This window comes from Bos taurus, chromosome 10 (genome assembly GCF_002263795.3).
Source record: "Bos taurus isolate L1 Dominette 01449 registration number 42190680 breed Hereford chromosome 10, ARS-UCD2.0, whole genome shotgun sequence".
Classification (NCBI taxonomy): domain Eukaryota; kingdom Metazoa; phylum Chordata; class Mammalia; order Artiodactyla; family Bovidae; genus Bos; species Bos taurus.
In genome coordinates, this window is record NC_037337.1 from 25,677,367 (window position 1) to 25,692,953 (window position 15,587).

At 39.4% G+C, this 15,587-nt stretch overlaps 1 protein-coding gene across 2 annotated transcripts; it reads right to left on the bottom strand.

Annotated features, from left to right (window-relative positions):
- Positions 1-83: 83 nt before the first annotated feature.
- TOX4 (TOX high mobility group box family member 4) lies at positions 84-15,577 on the bottom strand. 2 transcript variants are annotated; one of them, NM_001075707.1, is made up of 9 exons: positions 15,543-15,562; positions 15,277-15,345; positions 7,158-7,400; positions 6,013-6,273; positions 5,439-5,669; positions 3,948-4,028; positions 2,833-3,576; positions 1,638-1,801; positions 206-995 (listed from the first exon to the last, which is right to left on the bottom strand). In NM_001075707.1, the coding sequence occupies exons 1-9, from the start codon at positions 15,546-15,548 to the stop codon at positions 935-937; spliced, it is 1,860 nt and encodes a 619-aa protein (NP_001069175.1). In that variant the 5' UTR covers positions 15,549-15,562; the 3' UTR covers positions 206-934. The 2 variants fall into 2 exon arrangements, with proteins under 2 accessions (XP_059746351.1, NP_001069175.1); XM_059890368.1 differs by lacking the exon at positions 15,277-15,345 and having other exon boundaries at positions 84-995; positions 15,543-15,577.
- Positions 15,578-15,587: the final 10 nt, after the last annotated feature.

The window sequence follows — 15,587 nt, forward strand, 5'->3', positions numbered from 1 at the left end:
TCTCAAGGTAAGATCTGAGTTTCACTTAAGATTATCATCACTAGAGCTGTCATGTTTTAAATAGTTGCTTATTCTGTTACAACTGTGGCTTTGCTAGTTTTTTATTCATTTAATTCCAAGAAAAATGAAATAAGCACATCTTACATTAAATAAGTGCCTAGGGTATGCAGAGAATTAGCCTATATAAGTAAAAACACTTCGGGCCTATTTTTTAAAAGATATTTCATCAAACACAAGTGAACACAATTTCTTTAAACTTTGGTGAAACCTCTTATATTAAGGATGTCGAGTTCTCCTTTTTACACTCAAAACTGTGATACAATCAGAAAGTTGAGTACAGAAATATAATTGCAGAGAAATAAGAAGCTCCTAGGTGATGTTATTTTCTCTACAGTCTAGTGTGCTTATTATTACTGTGTTGAAAACCTTTGTTCTCAAACTAATAATGAATGTACAGATATGATAGTAACAGTTCTCTAAGAGGTAACCTTTAATGCAACCTTTTAGCCCCTTTAGAAGAGATGCACACAGTGATGTTTTTTTCCTAGGCTCAAAGCTGAGTACTCTATCATTTTAATAATCTTTTAGGTAATCCTATGACAATTCTACCAACAAGTTTCCTCAAACAATCCCCCACCTAGCCATCACCCCTATGTTCTACTTGTTTATATTCCCTTCACCCTTTCCTCTCTTATTATCACTGATATCTCTGCTTGTACTTGAAAGTAAAAAGCAATTCCAGATTGCAGCAAACTCAGTGGCCCTGCTCCATAGCTCCTGTAGAAGAGCGACAGAAGGGGAGAAAGGTGAAAGATGTAAAGGATCATCATAGGTTGAGATCAGGCACTACCAGAAGCCTCGCTTGTCTTTTTAAAATAGGCTCGGTGGACATGTTCCCAGCAGTAAGTCTTCACTGGCTTGGAAAACAGATGTACTATTTCACAAACACCACTGTGTTTGAGTTTCTAGAGGCTACCCAGGCCAAGAAGACATCCCTAAAAAAGAAAAAGATACACACAAACTTAGAATTATAGCCTAGGTATGTTTTTTTAAAACTCTGTCTTAAACAAATAGGTTGATAGATATCACCTAAATAAGAATATAAGGGCAATAGGCCTAGAAGTCAGAAGTATAGCCAATCCTAATTTAAAGGATTTGAGATAGGAAATACCAATGCCTTGTTTCGTGGATGTAGATCAGTCTCAGGAAAACTGGGGAAATGGGCAGATTCGGAACTTCTTCCCTTTGCCCCATACTTAGCATTTTATTGTGCTACTTACCACCTATCCATCCTCAAACTCTAATTCATTACCTAAGTGGTCTGGTTTGCACTGACGAGATAAACTATACTAATATTCAGTCACCAACAACTTGATGTGTCATAGTTTCAAAATGAACACGTAGAGTTAATGTGGTAACTGAAAAGTGTGACCTGCTAATCATGTCATCTTTGTCTGTACAGCAAATGTAAGCTCTTTTTAAGGAGGGACACTTTTCTAGTAGCTTCTGTGATCAGACATACATAGCAACCTACTCTACCTAAGGTAAGGTGATACTGATTATATGCTCAGATCCCATGTTATTCCAACAGTTGATTTAGCCATACATTAATTATAAGAAGGGAACTATAAGCTCACCTGCAGTGCTTCACCACGCACTCATTGCTGCAGTACTCATTGTCCCAGTCCTTACTCACAACGGGAGGGTTTTCACAGCCGGACCTCACACATCGAGGCTGGGGTGAAAGTGTCATGGGAGACCCACTCACCAATTCAACATCCATTTGAGAAGGAGACTCAACCTATGAGAGGAAGAGAGCATCAAAGACGGACTAGATTGCTACCTAGCCAGCCAGGCAGCTAGTCAAATTAACTCTGTGATCCAGTGGAGCAACACATGTTACAGTCCCTCACAGGTAGGGGTAAAGTTCCAAAGGAAGGTGAATTCTTGGTCTCACTCCAAATCCAGCTTTAGAATTTTGTCATCCAGACTGACATGATGCTTCCCATCAGGGGAATGCTGGTCATAATGCTAGTGTTTAATCTTAACCTATCACTAACTTTATTCTACACAGAGGAATAATATTCCTCTGAAAATATCAATTCAAAAGTAGGAGTAGAGGTTGGGGTCACCTCAACTAAGATCAGAGGGACTAAGAGAAGATAAACTTTCGAGATCCATAGTTCCTGATTTTGCAGGATGGGGTGGTTTTGTTGTTGTTGTTGTTTTTAATTGTTTCTCATGTTGCTGTATGGCAGAAACCAACACAGTATTGTAAAGCAGTTATCCTCCAATTAAAAAAAAAAATGGCCCACATCAAAAAAACATTGTTTCATTAGTTACAAAGCTAGGATCACAAATAGACCCAGATTTCAAGTTAAAGTAGGGTAAATTGGCATCTATCTCTTTGGAAAGACTCATTGATATGTACTAGCTGAATTTTTCTACCTATATCCCCTACCCATCCCATTACTTAAAACATAAGCCAAGCAGTCAACGTTTGGGAGAAGTGGAAGAATTTGTCTCTATAGCTTTGGATCCTGGTGTAGACACTTGAAAAGTAACTATGCTTAGGCTGTATCTTTACTTGAATTACAGTATTACTTCTGCTGAGTTAAGGAGTAATCTAGGGCAGAAGGGCCTCTTAATGTTGCTTCTCAAGAACACTACAGAGTATCTTGGCTGGGACAATTCAGTTGTAAGCAAATGTCCTCTATAGGATATTTTGTATTCCTCGTCAGGCATTAAATGCTACTAGCAACTCCTGCTTTTATTGTATCAACCAAAATGCTTTCACTGATCTAGAGCAAATACCTGAAAACAGAGTCTCACCTCAGGAACTACATCTGTGATCATTTCACAGATTGTCTCAGGAGTGGTCTCCTCCACTGTATGGGTCTCAGGGCTGTTGTTCACAGGCTGCTCTGGACTACTTTCTACAGGTGGTGGAACTAAGGTAGTCTGCATTTTCAGAGTGGGTGGAGGCACAATCTTGACCTGTAGTGGAGGTGGCTGTTGCTGTAGGTTGATTCGAAATTTCTGAGGTGGAGGCTGTTGCATGGCCTGGAGTGGGGGAGGCTGTTGGAGAATGGTTACTTGCTGCTGAGTGGGGGGTTGAGGCATCTGCTGTAGTGGAGGGGGCTGTAGTCGGGGTGGAGGTAGTTGCATAGAAGCTGCTGCTGCTGCTGCTGCCTGCAACACCGATCGAGTGACAATCTGGGCTTGTTGACTGGGCTGGATAGTAGCTGTACTGGTTTGGCCAAGTTGGAGACCCCGAGAGGTCACCACTGTGGCTGGGATAACAGTAACCATCCCGCCTTGAGACATAGTAATAGAAGAGGGCAACATCTGTTTGGTAATAATCAACTTGGTAATATTGGGCTGACCCCCAGCCCCAGAAGATGCCTGGTTTGCCACATAGGATGAAAGAGTGGAATTGACAACAATGGAAGGAGACAGGGCAGGGGGCTCTGTTGAGGCTGGTGCTGGAGATGCTGGGTCAGCAGCAGCCACAGGAGGTGGAGAAGGAGTCTGTGATGGTGGCGCTGGGTCCATGTCCACAGTTTCCACAGTGGCCTAAAAGAAGATGAAAAAAAAATCAGGACATTTATCCTCTTTCCCAGGGTATGTTCACCCTAATCACCTTCCAAGAAAAGAATACATTACAGGTGGTAGGTAAAGAAAGAAAGAAAAGAAAAATGGGCAGCCATGTGTGCTACTTGGCTAAAGTAAACAATGACAGTGTCAAACTCAGAAAGACAGACTGTTCGGAGAGTTTTATGATGGAAACAAATGGGAAACCTGTTATATACTATTAAGCTTTAATACTACATAGTATTAATAGATTCCACAGATTTTTTTGGTGGTATTTACTTCTTATAAATGCTAATAAGCAGCTCAAAAACCTGTTTATTGGTTTAAATATACATCTATCCCAGTCCTCTTACCTGACACTCTTGATTATCTTTATAAGCAGCCAAAGCCTTCAGATACTCTTTCTTGGCAGCTTCAGTTTTCCTCTTATATACCTGCATGAAAGAAGCTGCTTTAAAAGTCCATATACTCATAGAAAAGACTAATAATCCTGTATTATTCATCAATGAAAGACAATTCATCTTAGTGTAAATATTGACAACCCTTCTTAGGTGAATACACTTCTGAAAACTAGTACTCAAGACAGCCTCCATGGCAGACTTGTATATGAAAGTCAGCCAATCAACAGTAGGCTTGCAGAATAACTACACTTCTAAAGCTAATAGCAACTACTGCCCACACTTCTGTAACCAACACAAATCCTGACCCCCTAACTACATGATAAAATCAGTAGTCTGCTTAGTCTGGGATCATGTCTACCCAGTCAGTATATACTCTCCCTCTTAAGGAATGTGGTAAACTGTAATGATGGCCACAATTCTTCCTGTTCTGTGTACCTAGTCTTCCATTAACAAATGAAACCTATTTCCCCTTCCTTTGAATTTGGGCTAGCTCTCTGAGTTGCTTTAACCATTAGAATGTGGCTGAATTGACACAAAGAGAATTTGGGGGCACCTGTTTTTGTTCTCTTGGAACACTGCTCTAAGCCTGCCAGTGTAAAGAAGTCAGTCTAGCCTATTTGGAGGATGAGAGACCATGCGAAAGAGACCAAGGCGTTTAAGCCAACAGGTAGCACCAACTGCCAGACATGGCAGCAAGGTCATCTTGAACAGCCATATCAGGCTGTTGTTTGTGAGTACAACTCCAGGAATAAACCCAGGTAAGAACACCAAGAAAACCACCTAACCAATTTACAGAATCATAATAAGTAATAAATTACTTCTGTCTTAAGCTACTAAATTTCTGGTGGTTTAGTGAGCAACACATAACTGATATAAATTATCTAATAAATTCAGTTTTTGTTTTAAGATTAAGTAGCAAATAACACCTGTTGAGTCTAGGGTAATGATAATTACACTCATCTGTAATTTCAATTGTATATTTATGTAGTACCACAATTTTCATTTGTTTAATTCAGCTTAAATTTAGGGAGGTTAACTATAGTTCTCAAGTTTATATGAGGCCAATGAAAAACTCCAAACTTGGCTGTGGATTCAGTGTTTTTTATAATAATTTTTATGTAGGTATTTTGGATTCAGTGTATGGCTGCAATTTTTAAGACATATGATCTTGAATCCCATTAATAAAGAGCTGATATTAAACAACATCTGAGAAAGTTAAAGCTTAGGTTTAATCCCCTTGCCTTTTTTTTAAACCAATTTTTAAAGTTATTTCGCTGCACCAGGTTTTAGTTGCGGCATGTGGGGTCTAGTTCCCTGACCAGGGATTGAACCTGGCTCCACTGCATCTGAAGCGTGGCGTCTCAGCCACTGGACCAGCATGGAGGTCCCTATCCCCCTTCTTCTTAAGAACTTCTGTAACATTGTTCCTCATTATTTGCTCACCTGTTTTTGCTCTTCTCCAAGACTGTCCCACATAGAAGCCACAATTTTTGAAACCTCCCCAAAAGTGGCATTGGGATTCTGTCCCTTGATGGCAGCCTGTGTGTCACGAAAGAATAAAGCATATGCTGAAACTGGTTTTTGAGGTTCATTAGGATCTTTCTTTTTTCTCTTCTTTGGAGCCTTCTGCTTTTTCCCTGCTTCCACCACAACTGTTTTCTGGCTGGGAGGTTGCTGTGAGGAGAAAAGAGACAGAATTATGATGGAAGTATCACATCTGGAGAACTCACAGAAAAGGACTTTTAGATGGGGTAAACTAGTCATAGGAATGGAATTTTCAGAAATGCTAAATAAAAATAGAGGCAAGAGGATTAAGGCTTTAGTAAAGTATGTGAGAACAGATAAGTATGGGGATTGGAAAAAGCATTATAAACTAAATTAAGAGGCAGGACCCCATAACCAGCAAAGAGCAGAGAAATGGCAGGGCAGTAGGAGAGAAAACTTAGTAGGATCTGTATGTCAAAGGTTCTATCCCAGTGTAACATGGCAGATTTGATTTTGGCAGAGAATGCCTTACCCTCCGGAATTCCTCAACACCATCCTCATGAAGTGAACTTGTAGGTGAAGGGGTGGTTGAAAGACGATCCTCAGGTGACTGGGCAGGTGGCAGGATGGTGCCACCCCCTAAGCTCAGACCAAGTTGAGAACTCAGTTCTGACTGATCAATGGTGGTCAACTGGCTATGCCCCATCAAGCCAGATGTCATGTCTGTCATTGGTACATCAATTGTAACAGGTGGGTTGGCACTATACTGAGTTCCTATAGAATGATCCAAGTCCTGAGAGAAGCAGAAGGACAAATTAAACAGTAAATACAAAAAACACCACCTTTCCCTTCCCTGCACCTGAATTCAGGACAGTTTATAAACCCTCTGCTTACCCAGAATGCATCATCATTTAAACAAACATCAAATAATTTATCTACATATAAAACATACTAAGCTTTTTAATAAGTAGAGAAATTACAGGTTGAATACTAAGTCACTTATTTGTACTCAAAGGCCTATTCCAAAACAACTAAAAACAGCCAAAGAAGTCTTAATCTTGGACAAGTTCAGATCAAGTAAATCATTCAGTAATCTGGAGATAGTGATGACACACTGGGGAAAGAAAACCTTTCTCCCTGTACCCTCCTAAATAATGGCTGTTAAAGTTCAATGCACAGGCAAATCAGAGTAAAGCCAATGTGAGAAGAGATGTCTGGCATCAAGTGTAATGTGTGTCGATGTGCTGATGAGATGTGCTAGAAGCCCAATACACTGATTTATAACACACATTAATCCACTTAATCCACTCATGGTTCAGACAGGTTTTGAATACACCCCTCAACATACCAGCAATCACACTCATTTGAATCGTAGAATGTGAAAGCCATAATGTAATAGGGAAAAAACTTTTCTTTCAAAAATACAATAAATAATTTTCATTTCAGGGTTAACATTGGACATTTTACAATTTTAAAACATGTTTCAAATAAAATTGATTCAGATGATAAATCTCACTTATTCAAGGGAAGTGGGGTCTTTATTAGCGAGCCTTTAGTCAGAAGAATGAAAAATAAGTAATACCCAAGGGAATTAAGTAGGGCATACAGAGTCACTTGTATCTTCCCTAACACCATGCCCATGAAGTTGGGGAAGCCTGATAATGTCTTGCCCCTTACCATGGTCAAGCCCCCACTCAGGAGCCCCCCGCCCTGCTCCATCAAGCCATGGGTCATGCCCACAGGCATGTCCAACGTCTGGACCCCATACTGGGCTGAAAAGCTGCCATCCTGAGAGGAGGAAGGGTCTGCCAGGTCATCAAAGTGGCCAACCACATCCGAGACAGCCAATGAAGGATCGGAATCCAAGGAGATAGGTGGGATTTCAAATTCCTCATCACCCAGGCTTGGTGTGTGGAAAGTCTGTAGGGAGGGAAAAAAGGAAAAAGATTTAGTGGAAAGAGGAAGAATTGCATACTGCTAAGCGAAGAACGTGCCTGAGTACTAGACATTCTTAGTGTACTTCTTTTCAGCCTGGATCCCATTTTTGTTATCAATATCTTAGGACTTAATTTTAAAAATAAGAATCTTCTTCCTCATATCTTTGGCCATATGTCATGTACAAAGCTGCTAATATCAATCACAGTTTTCAATTCATTTATCTCTTTTCTACCTTTACCATCTTGGTTGTCCTAAATTATTTTGCCTGTTGGTCTAATGAATGATTCTTTCAGCACCATTAGTAAGGACCCAACCTTTAAAACCTGTTTTGTTATGATGCTTAAAATCTGTCTGAAGATTCTAGGATACAGCAATTATTTCATAATTACTACACCTGAACTATTAGACCACAGAAATTCACTGTCCACCACACAATTAGACTTTGTTGTTTTAGGATCCTGTGAAGCAGATCCTAAAAGGAACTGTCAGGGGGACCTCATGGACTTCTAAAATATATGCACTTGAGAGTTTCCTACCTCTTTTCCATTTCAGAAATCATGATTTGTACAAAATTCCCATATGTACAGGATTTTCAGAAAACCCAACAATGCCAGCCAAAATAAGGATAACAGTGAGGAGAAAAACCTTCATAAGAGATATAGCCAGAGGGCAAACTGGTTCTCTAACAGTTCCTGAACATATTCCTGTCTTGCTCTGAACAAGCCTTTCTGCAAAAGAGGAAGAAAAAGATTACTCCAGCTGGAAGACCCAATCGCTTCCTCCTAATCCAACTACAATAATAATATACTCTTTCTACTCAGTGGTAAAGAACCTGCCTGCTAATGCTGGAGACACAGGAGACTCAGGTTCGATTTCTGGGTTGGGAGGATCCCCCAGAGAAGAAAATGGCAACTCACTCCAGTGTTCTTGCCTGGGAAGTCCCACAGGCAGAGGAGCCTGCCGGGCTACAGTCCATGACTCACAAGTAGTCAGACAGAACTGAGTGACTGAGAGTGCAGGCATGCACTCTGAATGAGGCCACCATTCACAGAGGTAACAGATCAATGTCTGACTTAAAATACATTAAATGCTATGGTTTCTTTTGATACTAAAAAACTAAAAATGGCAACATCTGCAGCAACAGAGTATTAATAACAACAGCAAATAGAGCATTAAAATAAAAGCAAGAGACTTTCGTGTCACAGAGATCTGGGTTCAAGTCCCTTCTCTGCCACTTACTATATGACCTCAAATGGGTTTTCCTAATTTATAAAATCAGAGTTGTAATCTCCTTATATGGTTGTTAGGAGGACTAATGAGGTTTACTACACAAAGGTTAGTCACATGGCCCTGATATATATAATTACTTAGTGAGAACATGAATATCCTAATTGTTAGCTTGTCACCTACCCCAGCCAATTATCACAGATTGTTGGAATTTCAGAAACTTTACATTTTATCAACCTGTCATATGACACAATAAATATTAACTGATTCATATGAAATTCAGTAGATACCCACAGGTATTTTTTTTCTTTTCCATAATTAAGTAAGGTAGCTCAAGCAGGATTTTAAAAAGGCAGACGAACCAGAGATCAAATTGCTAACATCCACTGGATCACAGAAAAAGCAAGAGAATTTTAGAAAAACATCTATTTCTGCTTCACTGACTATGGTAAAGCCTTTGACTGTGTGGATAACAACAAACTGTGGGAAATTCTGAAAAAGACACCACCAGACCACCTGACCTGCCTCCTGAGAAACCTGTACGCAGGTCAAGAAGCAACAGTTAAAACCAGACATGGAACAAAGAACTGGTTCCAAATTGGGAAAGGAGTATGTCAAGGCTGTATATTGTCATTCTGCTTATTTCACTTATATGCAGAGTATATCATGCAAAATGCCGGGCTGGATGAAGCATAAGCTGGAAACAAGATTGCCAAGAGAAATATCAATAACCTCAGATATGCAGAAGACACCACCCTTATGGCAGAAAGCGAAGAGGAACTAAAGAACCTCTCAATGAACATGAAAGAGGAGAGTGAAAAAGCTGGCTTAAAACTCAACATTCAAATAACAAAGATCATGGCATCTAGTCCCATCACTTCATGGCAAATGGATGGGGAAACAATGGAACAGTGACAGACTTTATTTTCTTGGGCTCCTGAATCACTGCAGATGGTGACTGCAGCCATGAAATTAAAAGACACTTGCTCCTTGCAAGAAAAGCTATGACCAACCTAGAAAGCATGTTAAAAAGTAGAGATGTTACTTTGCCGACAAAGGTCCATCTAGTCAAAGCTATGGTTTTTCCCGTAGTCATGTATGGATGTGAGAGTTGGACCATAAAGAAGGCTAAGCACCGATGAGTTGATGCTTTTGAACTATGGTGTTGGAGAAGACTCTTGAGAGTCCCTTGGACTCCTAGGAGATCAAACCAGTCAATTCTAAAGGAAATCAGTCCTGAATATTCATTGGAAGGACTGATGCTGAAGCTAAAGCTTCAAAACTTTGACCACCTGATGCGAAAAGCTGACTCACTGGGAAAGACCCTGATGGTGTGAAAGATTGAAGACAGGAGGAGAAGGGGATGACAGAGGATGAGACGGTTGAATGGCATCACTGACTCAATGGACATGAGTTAGAGCAAGCTCCAGGAGACGGTGAAGGAAAGGGAAGCCTGGCATGCTGCAGTCCACGGGGTCACAAAAAGTGGACACAACTGAGCAAGTGAACAATAACAACAACATTCTTTAAGAATTCCTCAAGGTTTTTCCAGACCTAGAAAGGATCTCACCAATATCACCATTTTTAATTTTGATAGAATATTTCCAGCTATTAAAACTAGGGAGAGAGTATGTCTGTGAAATTTCTCTGAAATCACACTGGGAAACAGAAAAAAGTTTCCTAGAAGACAAAAAGATACGTATATCGCTTCATTTCTATATTTTCCTCCTCCAAGAGCCTTACTATTTAGCATGGTAAACATTTGCGATAACACGAGGGAAGCATAAAGAGCACGGGAGCAGACAATTGAGGAAAAACTAAAACTCTCCCTAAGAACTGAACTTTCTTCAGTACACAAATCATACTTTTTCTTATTGTATGGAAGTTCTTAACTTCAGTCCATGACTCTGAGATTTCAGTTCAAGTTCATGTGAGCATTTTTCAGGAAAAAGAGTATAAAGACTTTTACCAAATTCTGATATAAACAAACAAAAGTTACAGTGACAGGAAGGATCCAGAGAAACATTTATTGTATTAGATCAACAGTTGTAAAACAGTGGTTTACAATTTTTTAAGAAGATACAGGTTGCTTTGGTAAAGCAAAAGATGACCATCCTTTTCTGCTTACCACAACAAATAAGTAAAGTAACTCTGCTGATATGAAAATGATACTATTTGTTAATGAGAACTGAAAAAAGAATAAAAATTCATACAAAAGACCAGTGTTCTACAAAGGACTAGCCCTCATAAACCATCTGGAGTATTCTCATGAACTACACTAAACACCAAGGAAGCAGAGATTTCACTGTATCGAATTAACAAGGCTTTCTTTCTATGTACCACCCACTGGAATATGGAAACAGCTTTGTTATTCTGCATCCATGGCTTTAATCGTGTTTTGTTTTTTGTTACTTTGTTTCTTCCTTTAAAAAGGAAGAGTAAAATAACTGCAATGATCAAGAATACAGAAGGGGAAACCACGTGTTAGAATAGAGATCTACTCTAAAGCTTTTACTACCACAAACTATTGGTAAGATTATTAGATAATGAACATCTAAAGTTCTTTTATTTCAGTGGATTCACTATATAACTAAATCATAAACTCTAGCTTGTCAAATATAAAACATAAAACTGTAGCAAATATTAAAGTCAAACTAAGTGACGTGGACACAGAAAGAGGAAACAGAAACATGATTTCCCTCCCTTCTCAACTCAACTTTCATTTCCTTCTGTTAAATTCCTGGGGCTTTATGAAGAAGAAAGCAGTTTGGGAATTATAGTTTATAAGCAAGGATTATAAAGGTTTAGCTATCTAGGGAACTAAAAAAATTTAAAATACCATTTTCCTACCTTTTCACATTCCTCCATACCAAAACACACAATCCAGTATTTAAGTAATTTCTTGTGTAGATCATTCATTTTAAGGAAAAGTTCTTTTAATCAAACACCGATTTATTCAACAATACATTGGTCCTATGGATTATTAAAATAGTTTAATTGTTCTTAAAAATTGACATAGTAATGAAAATTTAACTATTTAGTCTGAAATCATTAACTGGTTCTAATGATTACTTAGAAAATTAGGAAAATTAAGGACAGGTATCTTTACGACTGGGGCTTCTCAGATGGCGCTAGTAGTAAAGAACCTGCCTGCCAATGCAGGAGATGCAAGAGACACTAGTTTGATCCCTGGATCAGGAAGATCTCCTGGAGAAGGGAATGGCAACTTACTCCAGTATTCTTGCCTGGAGACTCCCATGGACAGAGGAGCCTGGTGGGCTACAGTCCATAGGGTCACAAAGAATCGCAAAGGACTGAAGCGACTTAACATGCAAGCGTGCATCTTTATGACTAATTTCCCCAGAGTGCTCAAACTACAATATCATTATTTAAGTGCCAACCTAAACAAGATAAACAGAAAGATTAAACTCCCTTCAGACTATAGAGCTCTCCTAGCTCAAGCAATGCTATTACAAATGCTAAGCCTGCCTCTCTGGACACTTAATCTTTAAAAATTATTATTTCTTATTTTATTGAGGTATATGTTATGTAGAGCACACAAATTTTAAGTATATGGCTCAATGAATTTTTACATACATTAACACCCAATTATCTACTACCCAGATAAAGATACAGAACATTTCCATCACTCTAAAAGATTTTCTCATGCTCCTTTCTAGTCAATACTCCCTCCCATCAGTACAATGGGTACCACTATTCTGATTTCTATCAGCATAGTTTAGTGCTGTCTATTCTTGATCTTAATTTAAAAAATGAACTCATATAGTGTCTACTCTTTTTTATTTGGCTTCTTTTATTCAGTAATATATTTTTGAGATCACTCAGGTTGCATTGGAGAAAGCAATGGCACCCCACTCCAACACTCTTGCCTGGAAAATCCCATGGATGGAGGAGCCTGGTGGGCCACAGTCCATGGGGTCGCTAAGAGTCGAACAGGACTGAATGACTTCACTTTCATGCATTGGAGAAGGAAATGGAAACCCACTCCAGTGTTCTTGCCTGGAGAATCCCAGGGACAGGGGAGCCTCGTGGGCTGCCGTCTATGGGGTCGCACAGAGTGGGACACGACTGAAGCAACTTAGCAGCAGCAGGTTGCATTTATTAGTAGTTCATTATTTTTTTATTGCTGTGTAGTATTCCTTTTAACAAACCTATCAGTTTATAGACATTTGTTTCCACTGTTTAGCTATATAAATCAAGTTTCTGTGGACATACATGTTTTTGATTAGTATATGCACTCATTTCTATTATGTATATACCAAGGAGTGGAATTACCAGGTCACAGGATAACTATATTTCATGTGTAGTAGATACTGCTAGTTTTCCAAAGAGGCTGAATCAATTTACACTCTCACCAGCAATGATTAAGAGTTATCTACATGCTTGCCAACTCCTGGAATGATCAGTCTTTTAAATTTCACCATTATGATGGGTATAAAATGGTACCTCATTGTTAATTGGCATTTCCCTGATAAGTGATGATGATACTTTTTCATATGCCTAGTGACAATTTGGATACCTTCTCTTCTGATGTGCAAGTTTAAATCTTTTGTCCATTTAAAAACTGGATTCTTTATTTCACTCTGCAGAAGTACCTGAATATACTCTGAATCTGAGCCAGATATATGTAATAAAATATCTTCTCCCAGTCTGTGAAGTGCCTATTTAATTTCTTAATGATGTCTACTGATGAAAAGTTCTTAAATTTTGGAAATTCCCTGTTGGTCTAGTGGTCAGGACTTGGCACTCTCAACTGTTTGGGCCTGGGTTCAGTCCCTGGTTGGGGAACTACAACCTGGAGAGCTGCACAGCATGGCAAAAAAAACAAAAACAAAAACAAAACACTTTATTTCAAAGAAGTCCAATTTTTTCAACTTTTTTATGATAAGTATTTTTGTGGACTTTTATTTTCCTTGCAAGAAACTCTAAACATTATCCTTCTTCTAAAGAAAAAAATTTTAATCACCTTCATCTTGTTTTAAGATATACTTGGGGTGGCACACAGTAAGACCAGAAACAACAAAAACCACAAACCAATTGAAATAAAGGAAAACAAACACACAAGAGGGGAAACAAAGGTGAAGAAGTTGTAATGGATAAGGAGAAATGGTAACGATGACAGGGCCCTAGGCTAAAGGAATTCACTGAAATTCAGATATGAACTTCTTGGCAAAAGAGTTTATAAAATTTTTTTTTCTTAAAGTAATAAAAGCAAACACAAAGGATAGACTCAAACCTGGAAAGTTCTTGATGAGGCCAATGTGAAATTTATGACACTCTAAATAAAGAAATTTAAATTGTGGAGACTTGATTCAGAAGAAATTGGTAATGATGTGCTTTCATGTGGATGAGACCAATGTGAAATCGACAACACTCCAAATAATGAAATGAAACCATGAAGATATCACTCAGAAGAAACTAACAATGAGATTGCAAAGCATCAAACAGATTTTGGTTTTATATTATTCCTAAATTTACTGCTCATTTGATTCACACTGTACTTAGGAGTGTAAAAATAAACAGTAATCACAATAAAGTTAAAAAAAAAACTAATAACATACCCCTCCCCCACCCCGGCCTTGCCCATCTAATTCTCATACATGAAAGCATTAAGGTTTGTTACTGGATAAGTTCATGAATGCGTGCCAAGTCGCTTCAGTCGAGTCCAACTCTTTGCGACCCTATGGATAAATTCATTTAACAGCAATTGAGAATTCTTGATACAAAAAAAGTGATCAAATGGTTTACGCCAAGTTTGAAAACAATTTAAAATTCTCAAAAGACAGTCGAAAGTTCAAAATTTCAGTTTCAGTTTCTCAAAGACTGAATTTATTTTTGTTCCTTTTCTTCTGCCTTGTCTAAACAAATCATACATATTTACGACAACATTTCAATTAAATCTTTTCCACGAACACTAAAGGACCTTACCACGATCATTACTTCTACTTCACAACATCGTAAGAAACTATTGTTACAATCATTTGACAGCTAGGGAAACTGACACATAAGGGTGAAGTAACCTACCCAAACTCTGAGGCACTGGCAAACAGAAACGCGTGCTCTACTCAATTCCATGTTTTCTCGCAAGTATTTCCTTTCATTCTCTCACTAGCACAACAAGCTAACACTCTGTAAGTAAACATAACCATTAACTTTCTAAAAATCGCTAGGTAGGAGGATTTAATGAAACACAGACCCCTTCAATAGAGTACGGTTTAAGAATGAACACATTCCACAGTTGACATGTTAGGTAAACTCCTGCCCTTTCCCAAATTTCTTTGGCTGAAACATTCTCTCCTTACTGCGATCTCCCATTATTGCACTTGTTTCTCCTCCACGAAAGGAGACAATTTCACTCTGTACTCCAATACAGAATCGCTCTAAAATAGGTTCGCTTTTTCCAGAGTCCTGCTTTTCTGATGACAGCAGTTTTCCTGGCCTTCCGCGTAGTCCTCATAGGCTCTGAAGGCAGCTGCCACTTTTCTCCAAACATCAATAGCAGCCTCCGGTTCCCAACCCCCCGGCCCTGGCATCCGCGCTCTCCTCCCCATCACCCTATCCCACCGCTGCCTCCCACCCTCTCCACGCAGCGTCGGCAACTCATGCTCACCTCGGCCCCTGACAGGAAGGGGTGCGAGGGCCCTGTGATCGTCAGGTAATTGTCATTTCCTCCGGGAAACTGGAAACCAAAAGAAAGCCGCGGGGTTAAGTTAGGGGAAGCAGGGAGTTAGATCGGAGCGACGGATTCTGACCCATACATTATGACAACACCCCCCAAACCCCGCTCTCTCTCCCCTTCCGTCTGCCGCCGCTCCGCCCGGCTTCCCGCTTCTGCTTCAACCCCGTCAGCCGCGCTCTCAACGCTCAGGAGCCTACCTCCATCTTCACACAACGGCTATCACGGTCTCAGTGAACTCATCA